The 16,680-nt window shown below is 30.0% G+C and overlaps 2 protein-coding genes across 2 annotated transcripts; one reads left to right on the plus strand and one right to left on the minus strand.

Moving 5' to 3' along the window:
• Positions 1 to 421: 421 nt before the first annotated feature.
• On the minus strand, positions 422 to 3,268 carry LOC113847148 (succinate dehydrogenase subunit 5, mitochondrial). Its single transcript, XM_027476050.1, has 4 exons — positions 3,067 to 3,268; positions 1,971 to 2,281; positions 1,687 to 1,872; positions 422 to 832 (listed from the first exon to the last, which is right to left on the minus strand). The coding sequence occupies exons 1-4, from the start codon at positions 3,221 to 3,223 to the stop codon at positions 776 to 778; spliced, it is 711 nt and encodes a 236-aa protein (XP_027331851.1). The 5' UTR covers positions 3,224 to 3,268; the 3' UTR covers positions 422 to 775.
• Positions 3,269 to 13,566: 10,298 nt separating this feature from the next.
• LOC113847699 (probable carboxylesterase 2) lies at positions 13,567 to 14,865 on the plus strand. Its single transcript, XM_027476942.1, has one exon. The coding sequence runs from the start codon at positions 13,606 to 13,608 to the stop codon at positions 14,599 to 14,601; it is 996 nt and encodes a 331-aa protein (XP_027332743.1). The 5' UTR covers positions 13,567 to 13,605; the 3' UTR covers positions 14,602 to 14,865.
• The last annotated feature ends 1,815 nt before the right edge of the window (positions 14,866 to 16,680 follow it).

Raw genomic sequence — 16,680 nt, forward strand, 5'->3', positions numbered from 1 at the left:
GCTATCTCCGACTTTGTTGATAAAATAAATGAGGTAAAGCAAATTTTTATACTATTGCATAACAGAGGAATGCCCAGAAATCAGTTTTCTGAAATTTACTACGACTAAAATATCAACCAAAACAAGACGAACTTTGTCTACTAATTGGCCAAACCGCCAAGATCAGTTAAAAGAATATCTTTACTTAAACTACTTTAGCTTCAAGCTTTTAGCTGATACATACATGAACAAAAAACAATAACCAATGGTGCCTTCATCTTTCAACCAGCAAATCTCTTTAGTAACTATGCTGATACATTTGGCTAGATAAAGAAAAGGAAAATCTAAAAACTAGCACCACCGTTTTGCTTGGCCTAGGACGAATTTTATTACTTCGTATGATACAATGGTCTTCACATTTATGAAGACAAGCGCATTTCATCAAATATTGTAGGCGTTTTAATGTTTCATTTTCTCTGAAACGCGTGCTTGCAGATACAAAAGAGGAGTAGCTATACATAATTAACTTCTTGACTTGTTATTTTCACATTTTCAAGAAGATATAAACAAGTCCCTAAAATTTCAACAGCATTATTATCTTATTGAAAGTGACATTGAAACTGAAAGAAAATCCGGCATAAGAATAATTATGGTTAACAAAGTTATGCGCTCTTATTTCCATGCCATCGCTTGACAATAAAAAAGGTCAGGAGAAACAAATCGAACGGGTCTATAGCCATCAGAAGCATGATACAAAACACAAACAATTACATGCACTGTTTCTAAAATATTTCTGCTATGCTCTTTGCTCAACATATGAACCAGCAAGTCCAGAAGTTCCAAGAACAGTAACCTGCAATAGAAACCCCAGATAAGATAAGTAAATGTGAATTGATCTGCATTCATAAATGCAGCAATGCTATTTCCTACGGAAATATTTTATACAAAAACCATTACGAATGGCTAATAAGTAAACCAATCATGATGGGAAGGAGAAAAAATCAAAGTTGAAAAAATAGAATGAAGTTGACAAAACACAACAATTTTCCTTACATTTTTCTCCTTCTAAGAGTTATTTTATGAAAGCATATTCATACTATATCACATTATTTTATAAACAACCATATAAGACGGAGTGACAGACTACCAACCAATAATGTATGAAAAATTTAATTCACCGAGGACTTTGAAAAAGCACATGAAAAAGTTAAAATGATAATCCAGTAAATGTTACATACAATATTTCAAGGACTTAAAAATCTTCTTGCAATTAGCAAATGCACACAATAATTTCAATTCAGTGTACTGAATTGGGCTATGCTGGTTTTGGGCGGCCTTCACCATAAACCTCTATGGTGTGAAATTTTCAAATGGTGGTGCCGTGGTGTCAACCATGAATAGTGGCAGCCATAAATTTGCGTGCTATGGCAAAATACCCAAGTGAAATCAGCAGATTTTTTGGATATTTCACCTCATTTTTCTCTTTCAGACAATGGGCTTGAGATTGTCAATGTAAGCCTTAAGGGTGAAAATGACTAAAGGGAAACTGTGCAGAGATCTCTGAAAACTAACACACAAACACTTTTGCAGCTATGGATTAATGGAACTCATTTAGAAACATACCCCCATTGGCCCCCACCACTGATAATGTAATTTGAAAATTGAAATACTACTAGATACGTGACAATGAGGGAAAATATATGATACCTTTCCCCACTCAGAACCAAGGCCACTGCATCTCATTTTTAAGTGAATCATCTTTGTGCCCAACTCTGTCTCCACTTTCTTCCGCAGATAGCTCTCATCAGGCCCAAATGAATTCAAATAGGTGGCGTAGCGATCAAAAATGGTTCGCAGAGCATTTTTTATATGAGGAGGCAATGGCTTTACATCCTATAAAAAAGAAATTGAATTGTCAACCTAATATAAAGGTCGAATGAGAATAGAATGCAACAGCATAATTTTACAGGTATATGTGTAAATTGACATACCTCACCACTCAATCCAATGCTATCATCAATTTCCATTTTTAAGGTGTCTAGAATCCCACCAAACTCCTCAACAGCTTCAGCTACACGGAACACATTTTCCACAACCTCCTTGCCAGCTTTGTCATCAGTACTTTTAGATAGCGCATTCTTAACATCGTAAACAACAGAATCCGGAAGCTCACTCCAATTTTCAGCCATCAAATCCTTGAAAGCATTTTGAAGCTCGGGGTCTTTAATATTAGGCATGTGGGTAACATCTTCACTATAGAATCGCTTGCTTCCTAAGCCCATTGAGAAAGGAGATCCGCACTCTGCGAATGTTTTTCATGCAAAACTGATTCAGTACATAATAGCCATCCTATGTACAACACTCTAACTCAATGCCAAACAATCAACAAAACAACAGAAGCAAACATGCTCAGAATGATTAACATTCACCATCCTCTCTCAATTCAACACATGCAGAGGTTTCAAACTCGTACTTACTCTGATTAACCAAATTCATAATTAAAGTGAATCATTATCGGCTGGGAGCCACTAACAACATGAAATCACTGTTCACACTCCACTACACCATGACACCACCATCAATTTTGTCACCAGAATACAAAATCATGCATTCCAATACTAGTGTCTGCCTGTCGTTTAAGACCATTGATGGATGCTTTCTTCAGCGCGATTAAACATAAAAAATATAGCAACAACATTAAGTTCACAATGAGGTGAAATTAACAACTTTGGTTCCAAATAATTTCAATTTGTAGAGCCTGTATCCAGGCTGATAGAGTCAAATATACAATAGCAATGGATTGATTCAGTCATGGAGTTGCAAAATCGAAGTCACAAAGATAACGAAGAAACTACCCACAGACACCGTAGGGATTCGAACGAACACGAGATATAACGAACATGAACAATAGCATCTTATTCGTTAAAGCGTCGCATATCAGTAAATTGAATATTAAATCAGAGACCAGAATAATTTAATTTAATTTTTAAAAAATCAAATTCAGTGTTGCGGTGAAAAATGCGAGGGTTGTGGGATGAGTAATAAAAATGATGGAAAAGAAAAACCTAATAGAATAGAGAAAAGTACCTGAGGGCGAGGGAGAGGGATTAGGAGAGCGTGAGAGAAGAGAGAAAGAAACGGTTCGAAGGGCGAAACGGTTGGTGGATGAAGGCGCGGCGAAGGCATAATGAGATCTGAAACTCACTGATCGGAACAATGATCTGAGTCGCACCATTTTCTCCATCTGTTTGTTCAACACTCCGTAATTTGCAACTCGGGGATTCTCCTTGTCCACCTCCAGACATTGCACTTAAATCCAATTTATGTAAATAATTAAATTAAATTAAATAATTTTAGTTAATCAAATTTGTGCTTGGACCATGAGATTTTTAATTTGAATAACAAAATATAGATTTAATTTAAAAATTAATTAGTGAGTCAGGGATTTATAACAAAAATTATGCAAGTAATTTATAACTTTCATATGTTGTTTTTAATTTGTGTCAACCCGTGTTATGCTGAAAGTTATGGTATTAAGAAATATTTAAATATAATATATAATTAAGTATTTATTTAATAAATTATTTTTAAACAATATTTTTTCACATAAATTTAATCATATAATTGACTTATTTATTTAAATAATATTTTTTAAAACTAATTCTAAAAATAGGATGAGTTTAACACTATTTTTTTGTGTATGATATTTTTCAACAAGTCACCTTGTCACTTTATGTCTGATACAATATTTTTAATAATATTTTATTATTCTATCATCCTACTGCAACTAATACAAGGGCTAAAGTTGATATGTGACGAAGATCAAGCGTGTATCGTCATAAAAAGAGAGATAAATTTGACAATAATGATTAATATATGTGTCATTTCTCATAATAATATCAGATAATCAAGAATGATAATATTGTTATTGGTCAAATTACATTAATAGTATCAAACATGCAGAGACATAATATTGCTTGTCAAACTGTGTAATGAAATATTGTTTTATCTTATGGTCCAATATTTAATACACCTTTTTATCCATTTTAGATGGTATAAATTGCACTACCAGAAAGTAGCGAAGAAGTTTATCAAAGTTAGTAAAATTTAGAATTTTATTTTTTTAAGTACGAGATTTAATTTTTGTAAGTTTAAAAATTTGTAGAATTTCATATGGGTAGTATTTAATTGTAAGATATATAAATTATTTTTAATTGTTAGTTTAAATTGAAATTTTTACATTGTTATAGAAATTTTGTTAAGAAAGAAAATAATGAAGAATATATCGTGTAAGAAAAATGTAGAGAAGATGTAGTATTTAAAAAAATGTATAATTATTTTATACAGTATTAGTGATTACAAATGAAATTTTTTTTTTAGATGTTAAATAAAAAATATGAAATGTGGAAGTAAAATGTAGAGAAAATGATAAAATTTTTGACATATTAGTCATTATATGGGTACTAGTTTCTTTTATAATTTTTTTGTATTTTAGTAGTTGTTAAAGAGCTTAATAAGTTATGAAAGCGTAATAAAAAATTAATTTAAAAAAAAATTGAAAATATGTAAAGCACGGTAGTAATTGTTTATATTGTATATGAGTATTTGATTGTATATGTCAATAATTGATAAATAAGTGTATTTTTATAAATAATAGTTAGAGAGTATTTATGGAAGACATTGATTATGTAAATAAATTTTTTTTGTACATTATATGGACGTTTGATGTTAAATTTTGATGATTTAGGAAAAATTTGTGATATGTGAATTTAATTTGTTGATGCAATTTTGTGATTATCGTATATTAGAATAGTAAAATATTTTCAAATAATGAGGGTATTACATTTGAAGGAAATAATAAAATGATTAAGATTGAATGTGGAATAAGTTTTGAGACATTGAAAGCAAAGATACATATAAAATTAAAATTGTCTACTAATGAGATTATATCTAGATTGATTTCACAATTTTTAATAGATCCAATTAGTAGACAATACATAATTATAAATATATGTGATGATGAAAATATTGATTGCATGTTAAGTGAATTTTTTACAACAAAACTAGAGAAGTGCAATTGAAGTATATGTAGATATTGCGTTTGGTGAGACTTCTTGTATTCGGTCACAATGTGTGGACTTAAATTTATCATTTTCATGTGATAATATTTGTAAGGATGATGAACCTGAATTTGGATCAAGTATAGTAATGTATTTGGTTTGATGATAATTTATATTTATTTTTATTGTAATTATGTTAATCTAATAATAAATTTTATGGTGATGTAGAAAATGAATACGATGATGATGATGTTGATAACAATGAAAATGAATGAGAAATTTTATCAGATAGTTCATTGTGGAAGGTGATTTAAATTCAATGTTGTTGACAATGTAGAATAAGGAGGTATTATATATTTTACAAATAATTTTTAACTTTCATGAAGAAAGTAAAATAAGTTGATTATAAATTTGATATACAAGCACAATTGAAACTCCTTATTGGAATTCAAGTTCGCCTTATGCTTATATTAATCTAAATTTGTTATCTACTTGATGACTAATGACATACTCTTTTGTTTCAATCTTATAGATAGATCTCAGAACATGTAATTGCATACACTCTAACCATGTTAACAATGTATTATATGATTTATCATAGTCACTTTTAGTTTTCCCTTCTAAGTTTTTTTTACGAAATTTTATATCCAAATTAAGCAGTTATCCTTTCTTAATCTAAACTTATAGGCATTGATGATTTTTGATTCACCATGCATACACCAAATACAACAATCCAACACAAAATAATGTTTCAAACTCATATTTTAAATATTAAAAAATATAATACACATTGTATTTATATATGTACTGTAACACCCCAAATTTAGTAATGATATTTTAATTATCAAGGTAAGTATGTGTGTATACATATATGTGAGTATTAACTTGGGTTGGATGAAGCTGATGGAAAATAGTTTAAGTGTGTAGTACTGGGGAGCTCTCGTTGCAGCGAGAAGACCTTGGGAGAAGGACGTGAAACTGTCGCATTCTCGCTGTAGCAAGAGTGTCTCGCTATAGTGAGAGGTCGGCAGTGAGGGGTGCATTTCTGGGCGCAGTTTCGCTGTAGTGAGAGGGTCTCGCTGTAGCGAGATTTTACAGAAATCAGAGTGCAGTTTTCTCTGAGTAGGGACAAGGAGCGTCGCTGCAGCGAGAGTGTCGCAGTCAGAGGAGTATTTAAAGGGTTGAGAGTTTAGAAAAATGCATTTCTCACTTTCCCTTCATTCTCTCATTCGGTTCTCTCAATCTCTAGCCTTTTTCACTTATCAAATTCCCTTTAAGCCATTTGTGCCCTAGATTGAAGGTTAGATTCGTGTTTGGAACATTTGAAGGTAAGTATATTGAGTTAGGGTTCTCAGTTTTTACCCCCTTCTTCATCTATCTTAGTTTCTCATGGATTATTCCATGTGTTTAGGGCAAGAATCCCTGTGAGTGGTGTTTCTACCATTGATTTCGTGGTGGGCCTCCATTCCAAGGTAAGGGGGAGTAAATCTCAAACCCTAACCTCTCTTGGGTAGTTAGAATGGGAAATCTATAACTATTTTGATAACTATCTAAACGTAATTTGTAATAAGGGTTGTAAATAAAACTATTTTTGAAGGAACACTACGTTTTTAGTAAACAAACATTGTTTGGGGTAGTTGAAATGATGTCAAACCTTAGGATAGATGATCCTATTGTTATTATTGAGAAATGTGAGTGATGGGTTGTACGACTGGGCTGAGTCTGGAGGTGTTCGACCTCTGGCACATTGTATTGATTGTGTGATGTGTGAAATGGTGTGTTGGATGAATATTCAATGATGATTGAGATATGTTGGCATTGGTTGAACAAGGTTGTAATGAAGAGTGTTAAAGTATTGCGAATGAATGAGTTGGTTGATGATACTTGCATGATGAATGATATAATTATTGTATATGTGTTGTTTAATGGTTGAAGTATGCAAAATGATTGAACCGATGATATAATGCAAGTGTTTGACTGTTCTTAAATAAAGAAAGGTTTTCTGTGTGATGAGATTACGGTGTCACAGTGAGCATGACTACTTGCAGTGAGTGCACATGTGAATGAAATGCTGGAAAAAATGATTATAACACGGGAGTCAGAATAGATGAATGAATGTGATTGCAATACAAGTATTATGGTACGACCCAAAGGGTGTATTTATAATATAAGTATTGTAATACATCAAATTATTTGGTTAAGACTCACGTATTATGACACGTTGCCCTATAAAAGGGTGTGGAAAAGAATGAGAAATGTGGTGGTAAGTTTAGATAGCTACAGAGATACAACTAGGGGTATAAAGTCCAGAGAAGATTTAGAAAATTTTGGGAAAATGAGGATGATGAATGCTAGTGTGAATAGTGCACAACGATTTGCTGAAAATGAAAGGCATTCACAGGCCGCACACTTATCTTCTGACAGGTCTCCTTACTATACCTTTGCTAGAAGGGGTCGACACACGTATATTTGTGTTGCTGCGCCTAACCGGCAGGTATCTAAACTATGAAGTCCTCAAGGGATCCCAGGGGCATTGAATGTGAACGTGAAATAAACGCGAAATTGTGATGTGTGTGAAGTAGTATAGAAATTGTACATTTGTAATATATGCATTCTAACATGTCTGTTGATATTGTTATGATATATGTGTTGTAATACATCGGCAGGTGCGATTAGGACACATGTGTTGTGACATATTGATTGACGTAGTATAATACATGTATTGTGACGTGCAGATTAGTAGAAAAATGCATGTTATGAAAGTTTGTGAACGAGATTGATTGTCTATCTTGTGTGTACTAACTTGTGATAGTGAGTTGTATGACATAAGTGTCAGTGTTAACTCAATCCATGTCAGAAAGTACTTTAGTGATATATATTATATATATATATATATATATATGATTATTTTGTTATTTTAAATAAGAGATTTAGTGGGGGCGAGAGATACTTACCATTACTAATATTTTCAGGTAATGAAAGTGAAGAGATAAAGAAGTCTGGTCCGTCCTAGAATCATAATCCAAGGGTATTGGAAGGAAGACTGCTCTATAGAGACTGAGATAATTTGAGAAAATTGTATTATTTTATTTAATTATATTTTGTGCTGACCAAAGTTTGTAAATAATTTCAGTGTCAGAATTTAGAATTTAAATACTTGAGCAAATTTGATTGTAAAGAATATTTTGGGGAATGCCCTTAGCAAAATTTCAAAATTTATATATATTCAAAATAAACTAAATGATTTGGTGGAAGTAAAGTTAAGTTTTATCTAATTATTTCAAAGTTTATCCTTGGAAGCTTGACTCTTTTAGAATTTTATGAAACTTTCATCCGAAGGAAATATAAAATTTTGGCTTGGTTCTATTATTAAATCTATGAATGGAAATAAATTTACTTTTATCTGCCATAACAATTTGTTTATTTGGATAAAGAAAATTGAAGGTGTTACATGTACTTAACGACAATGCATGGGCAATCAAATTTGAATCAAACTTTTGATGGTCTTGAGATATTGTAGGATTTACACATGTGTACTACCTCACCCCGTTATATTCCACTTATTTGGTCTTTTAAGCAATGAAACTCTCACTCTCCATCGATAATTATTACTATGATTCAAACACTTCACCTGTAATTTTATTGGGTTGACTCAACTACAAAATAATTTTGATGTATTCTCATAGTATAATGTTTTAATGCATTTTTAACTTCTTCTTTAGAATTAAATAACAAACGAACATATAATAGATTTTCTTGAAACCATGATTTTGACTCATTTAAATCTTTTGTTTTTATTTCTTGATCAAGGTGTTCCTAATTAATATACTTGTAGTGTAGACTTATATTTCAAAAAAAAATTTAACCATACTTGTATTTAAACCTTATCAATATTCATCATTCAAACTTGTATAAGCTTATGAGTGATAAAAATCCTAATCATTAACAATACCTCCAGTACTTTATTATGGTAAGTTTAAGTTTGAATCAAAATCACCATCCAAGTTAGTATCACATGAACTGTCGAATAAAATATGTCTTTTATCATCCTCATCTTCATGTTCACTTCTTTAAAATTATAATATGTGTTGTCATAATAAATAATTTAAGTAAAAAATAAATAAATAAAAATTTTTGTACCTTTTGTAACTAGATTCACCATGTTGATATTATTAGTCATTAAAATTGATAAATTTAAGTCTGACATATGTGAGACAAATGTTGAACTCTCACCAAATGTAACATCAACATATAAATTAATAACAGTTGTATTACTTTGATGTTGATATGCATTAATCATGTAATCAATGTCTTCATTGTCACATATATTTAATATAGTAGATTGTTTATCACTTGAACAAATAAAAAAACGTGAAATTAATCTAGATATAATATGTCTGAGAAATATTCAATTTTTCACGAATTTTTCTTTTTAAAATCTCAAAATTTATCCATATTCTTATCTTGACCATTTTTTGTTTCTTTCAAAAGTCACACTTTCATTTTCTTTAATTTTTTTTTTCCATTTCAATATACAATGATAACAAATACACTCATTTTGTATTTGTAAAAGAAAAATTCCAACATAATATTATTCAACGTGCCCAATTTTTTAAAATAATATAATTAATATTTCATAAATAATTTAATCTATTTTTTTTTAGTAAATACCACTAAGTAATTTTTTGGTTGTATTCAATTTATTCATCAAATTATTAATCTAATATTCCCTAAGTAGAAATATAAAAATAAAGTATAATTTAATTGGAAGATGTTAACTAATTAAATTTATTGAAACAAATTTAACTAAAGTAACTAAATAATTAAATTAAACTTATTCAGATTTTTTAACTAATAAATATTAAAAATAATAAAATAAAGTATTAATCTAGTACTATCAATATTTTTCAAATTAATCTTTAAGTTATTTCAGACTATGATGCAAATGCTCTTAGATCATTATTTATACACCAATATTTTTTTTTGGATAAAATAGTATAGATGCATATTTTACTCTAAGAGTATTATCACATAACACAACCTTATTAAGTTTCATTTGTATAGAATACAAAATTGTTCAGACAATAATGCGTGACATAATCATAGCAAGTTTCATCTATGATAAAGATGAAACTAATTTTGATGTGTCAAATATGAAACTTGTTGCGATTACTGTTTCGTCTTTAGTACATATTAAAATTTAATAGGATTTGAACTTGTGTCTTAATCTCCTAGTTTTATATCTTTTGTTGATAAAATTTAATTAAAAATATAAATTTTACCCCTTGCATGGACGAAACTAGTGATGATATAACAAAAAATTTTAGATAATAAAATTATTTTAAAAAATTATTATTTTATTAATTTATTTTAAAAAGTTAAAAAAAAGTCAAACAATTCAAACACAATAATCTCAATCACTAATCAACACACAATAAAGCCTAGTAATTCAAACAAAAAATTTTATTTAATATTTTTGTTGTTATTATATTTTATTATTTATGCATATAATATATGAGTTAATTAGTATAATTTAATGAACACGTGAGATATATTATTAATAATATTAACTCATTATCGTTTGAAAAATATTAAAAGTATAAAAAATAAAAGTATAGATACTACATTATTATCTACATTAATTATATGTTATACTATATGAATCAAGTTAAATATTACATAAATAAATATTAAATAAAAGTAATAAATAATTAGTTTTATTATGTTCTTAATTCCTATAAAAGGATTACTTTTTTAAATTATTTCTTAAAAGAATTTTGTTAAGATTTAGTCACTCATATTTTTAAAATGTTTGAAATTATTCTATGTGTCAAATGTTTTTTGTCAAGTGATGTGTTGGATAACTAAAGTCTTTTGTCATTGACACATAATTTAAATTTTTTTTTATTTAACATTTAATATTTGTAAAAAATTGCTAAAAATATTTAAATTATTTTAAAAAGTTAATAATTAATTAAAAGTTCAAAACATCTTTATCAACTTCTTCACTTTTTAGTTCTTCTTATCTCTAGTGAGTTGATGATCTGACTTAATTATCTATACTATGTGCCTAAATTTTTCTTATTAGAAGTGCATGTGAGGTCTTCATCTCAATATTATTTCCTATGTTCAAGAAACTAGACCGATCATTGATCTAGTCAAAGTATTGGTTTAAGATTCAATGGTTGAATTGTGGTAGAATCATTTTAATTAAATAATATTTTTTGAATAAATTATAAGTAATATATTGTATAAATTTTTCAAAAAGAAAAAAATAATATCATAACTTCATAACACTAAAAGATAAAAATCAAATAATATTTCTAAGTTCTAATTGTCAAAGTTTCACTTAATTATAATGATTGAGTGAAACGATATCGTACAAGATTAACATTTAGAAAATATACTCAGAAAAAGATATTAATTTCAATAAAATATTCTCTCTAGTTGTTAGACTCACCAGTATCAAAGTAGTTTTAGATATGTGTGCGACATTCAACTTACATTTTCAATAGGTAGATATAAATACCATTTTTCTTCTCTTTCTTCGTAGAGAAGAAGAAGAAATATATATGGTCCAACTAGAAAACTTTGAAGACAAAGAAAACTTAGTTTGCATGTTGACTAAATTTTTGGACGGGTTGAAGCAGGTGCAAAAGTGTTGGTACAAGATATTTGATTCTTTCATTATTAGTCTCAGATACAATAGGTTGAGTTCAAACCATTGAAGATGCTACAAGAAGTTTGATGATAATAGTTTCATTATTTTGCAGTTGTTTATGAATGACATGTTGAATGTAGGCTCTAAAAAATATCAAATCCAAGAATTAAAGGCACAATTGGCTAGGAAATTTGATATGAAAGACTTGAAACTAATAAACAAGATTTTATGGATGCAAATTTACCAAGACATGAAGATAAGAAAATTTAGCTTTCTCAAAAGAACTATTTATGTCTTGCAGCGCTTCAACATGCAAGACTGTAAGTCAATATCTATCTCATTTCTTATCATTATAAATTATCCTCAAGTATATGTCTTAGTGATGAAATGAAGAGGATGTAAATGTCTCGAGTATCGTATATATTAGTAGTGGGAAACCTATGCAATGATTTATATTAGACTAGATATTGCACAAGCATGGAAATGTGAGTCATTTTATGGCAATTCTTGGAATGGAGCATTGAAATGTTGTTAAGAGGATCCTAAGATATATTAAAGGAACTTCTGGTGCTACATTGTATTTCGGAGGATCAAAGTTCATTGTTAAATGATATGTTGATTCAAATTTTATAGGTGATCTTGATAAAAGAAAATATACTATAAACTATGTGTTCATACTTATTGGAGGAACAATAAGCTAGTTATCAAAGTTTTAGATTGTTGTTGCTCTATCTACTATAGAAGTTGAATACATGGCAGCTATGCAAGGAGGCAATTTGGATTCAAAAGTTGTTGGAAAAACTTGAGCACAAACACCAAGATATTTCTATGTATTGTGACAGTTCGAGTGCCTTGCACATCTCAAGGAATCTAACATTCCATTCCATGATGAAACACATTAGTGTTTAATATCACTTTGTTTGTGTAGTAGTAGAAGGAAGTGTGAATATGCAAAAGATTCATACCAAAGAGGACCTAGCAGATGAAATGATGAAACCTATTAACACTGACAAGTTTATATAATGTAGATCCAAATATAGCTTATGAGAGACGTAAACACGATAAAACTAGAAAGAAGAGTATTTTTGAAAGCATAACAAAAGTGACATTAAGTGAGAGATTGTGAATATAATAATATCACCTTTGTGGCTTGAAAAGGTCAAATAAAATAAATAAGAAAAATGTAAGAATAAAAGTCATATTTTATTGCTACATAAAATGGTGAGAGAAGGAGAAGAAATCTCTTGTGTCTACAGTGACATTAGAGGTTAAAGTTTGTGAACTTCATATATAAATCTAAGTGTCTTATTTTAGTGTAATCATCTTATATTTTATAGAAAAAAATTTTAGAGAGGAAAATAATGTAATTTTATGTTTATTTAATAAATTAAAATGAAATATATAGATATTTAGTAAAAAATAAATAAAAAATACTAACCTAAAAAATATATATACTTACTTTAACAAGTAACTCTTTGATAGTTAATATGATTGCAAAATAAAAAAATAAAGTTAAATGATAAAAAGATTTGTTAACAAATTTTTAAAAGTTATATAAATATTACTCATAAGTGGAGATGAAGTTCTATTTAATGATATATGAAAAATTAAAATAATTTCATAATTTTTTTAATATATTATATTATATATATATATATATATTATAAATATAAAAATTCTTAAATTTAAGTTGTTTATTTAACTTACGTTATATATAATTATAAACTCGAGTATTGATAAACATAATTGCATTTGAGGTGTGGAGTGAAAGATAGCTGTTGACCATCTATGCTGAAGATAAAAAAAAAAACGATGGATGGTTCAAATTGTTTATAAGAGAAGTGATCCTCATCATAACCTACCAACATTAACAGTATTAGCAACTCAGCATCACTCACTCTCAAGATGGAAGACAACAATTCAAACACCACGGACGCACAACAGAGCGTAGCACGCCACTTGCCGGGTCTCTTACGGGTCTTCACCGACGGTCGTGTCGAGAGGTTCATTGGAAACGACTTCGTTCCGCCCTCAATTAACCCACAAGCGCCAGTTGCATCCAAAGACATCACAATCCACCCTCAAACCAACGTCTCCGCTCGTCTCTTCCTCCCACAAACCACCACCAACCACCGCAAATTGCCTCTCGTAATCTACGTCCACGGTGGCGCGTTCTGTGTCTCCTCCCCCTTCACCGCAAACCACCACAATTACGTTTCCGCTCTGGTTGCCGAAGCCAAAGTCGTGGCCGTCTCTGTGAAATACAGGTTAGCGCCGGACCACCCTATCCCCGCCGCATACGAGGATTCATGGGCTGCACTAGAGTGGGTGGCGTCACACCGGAATAAAAGTGGACCGGAGCCATGGTTGAATGAGCATGCTAATTTCGAAAGAGTTTTCTTGGCTGGGGACAGTGCAGGCGCAAACATAGTTCATAATCTAACAATGATGGCTGGGAATCCGAACTCGGAGCTTCCGATGGACATTCTTGGAGCTTGTCTGGTCCACCCGTTTTTCTGGGGTTCGATTCCTGTCGGGTCGGAGGCATTGAATCCGGATATGAAGGGCATGATGGATGAGTTATGGGCATTTGTGTTTCCGTCAATGGCAGATTATGATGACCCGAGGATTAACCCGGTGGGTGAGGGTGCGGGGAGCTTAGAGTGGGTGGGTTGTAGGAGAGTGCTGGTGTGTGTGGCGGAGAAGGATGTGCTGAGGGATAGAGGGTGGCTTTATTACAATGCATTGAGTCGTAGTGGGTGGATGGGTGTTGCGGAAATTGAAGAGACTGAAGGGGTGGATCATGGATTTCATCTCTCTGGTTTGGGCACCCAAAAGACCATAGATTTGATCAAATCCTTGGCTCTCTTCTTCAACAGAGACCCTCCTCCTTCAATTTAATTTTCCATTCTTTCTCTCTCCTCTTATCGTGTTTGGGCCAAATGTTCTACTTTTTCAATGCATCCAACTCTCTTTTCCAATTTTCTCTTTAGATTCCAAATTGTCTGTGTTAAGAATAAGGAACCATCACTTCCTAACCCCACTCCGTATCATTTTGCTCTCACAAGGTGTTTTCTAGAGACTACAGTGCCTTTGAAAGTAGGATAGCTAAACTTAAATGACGTGCTCCTATGTTTTTGTAACATATGTTTGCTAAATATTTAATCCTGTCAATCATGTTTGCCAATTCTATTAAATTTATTTTTTCACATAAAATCATTCTATTCCATGATAAAATTTCAGTGCAATTTGACTTAATTCGGTTTAAGAACATAATTAAATTTAATGCGATCTAATAAAAAAATACTCGGATAATTCAATTTTGTAATTTTATTTTAAATTTAGTTAAAAATAATAATAAATACGTTGTATTAACACTTTTTAAATAAAATTATTTTTATATAAAACATAAAATTCAAGAATACTTTTAAAGTATTCTAAAAATATGTACCTACATAATTGTGAAAAAATAAAATGTTTCCTAAAAAATAATAGTATGGTATAAATTCAAATTGAATTGGATTAGATAGATTTTTTAAAATAGAATTCAAAATTCAATTTTATTGAATAAAAAAATATTTTTATAATTTTTAATTTGTCCCGTTTTTTTTATTAATTCGGTTTTCTATTTTTTTTTTAGTCAGTTTTTGCAATGAGCACTCCTACTTGCAACATTAGTATCATCACATGTAGTGTCCAATGACAATGGTTTCATGCTAAAATTCAGTTTTAGATTTCACATCAAGCTTGCAACATACGAGTTCAACTTTTTGAAGATGGTACAACTTTCAAATGGTCGATTAACTTGATAAAGCTTGATTTATAAATTTTTTTTTACCGAAAATTTCTTTTCTTATTTGAGATTAAGAGATCATGATGAATACATTTCTCATGTTTGGTCTTAAATGGTGTTAAGAAAGCCAAAAATAAAAATTATTGAATCTCTTAGGTTTAATTTGAAGAAATTTTTAATAAATATTAAAAAATAAGTAATAAAATAAAATTTTCCTGTACATTAAAATTAACTTATACTTATTTATTTTTTAAAAATTTCTCATTTAATTTTTATAAAATTTGAAAATAAATTATTTTTTAGAGAAATTTTATTTAATTTTTATATTATTTTTTTCTTATAAAAATTTTGAAACTTATCCAAATCTTTGTTTCCTCCTTTGACAGTGGAGGTGCAGGAATCCAACACTTCCATCATTGTATAGAAGGCCATGGTAGTTGCTCTGCCTGTACCGAAGATGGCAATGAAGTTAACTTTCCGGTGAGAAAAAAAGAAAACGTAGAATAGTAGACATAAAAGATAGATAAATAAATAAAAGTAAGATTAATGACGTATTTCTCTTTCAGCTGTCGGTAATGTATGATAAGAATGAATATTTCAGATGGGCATTGCTCCACTACTTTTCGGTTCCTCTAACGTAGAAGAACACAAATGGTACTGACTGGGTTTACTAGAAAAAAATAATTATTAAATTATTAACTTTTATAAATTAATCTATCATCTTTTGGCAGTCGCTCGAGTGTTCCACTAAGTACCACACCACCTAGCAGGTTGCCTAAATGCTGATTCACGGTAAAAAATTGGACTTAACTAAACATGAAACATATCTGAATTATTTCTAGTTTTGGTGAAAATTAGACTTCTAATTTTTTATTTCGCTTAAGTAAAAAAATTTGCTTAAGCGAAAATGAATTATTTTCACTTAAAATCATAACAAAATAGTTTAAGCTAATTTTTATAAAATAAATGGCTTAAGCATTTAAGCGAAAAATAGACCGAGAGCTTTAATTTTCACTCAATGTTCTCTTCTCTTTCTCCTTAAACCTAATATATATTCCTCAACTTCCTTTAACCTCCATATTCAACCTTCTTCTTTCTCTTATACTTAACTCTTCTTTTTTCCTTTTAATTCTCTTTTCTTTCAACCTCATTCCTAACTCATTTCCTCCTCTTATCATTCTCACCTC

The sequence above is a fragment of the Abrus precatorius genome, unplaced genomic scaffold (assembly GCF_003935025.1).
Source record: "Abrus precatorius isolate BTA unplaced genomic scaffold, Abrus_2018 Scaffold8, whole genome shotgun sequence".
Lineage (NCBI taxonomy): Eukaryota > Viridiplantae > Streptophyta > Magnoliopsida > Fabales > Fabaceae > Abrus > Abrus precatorius.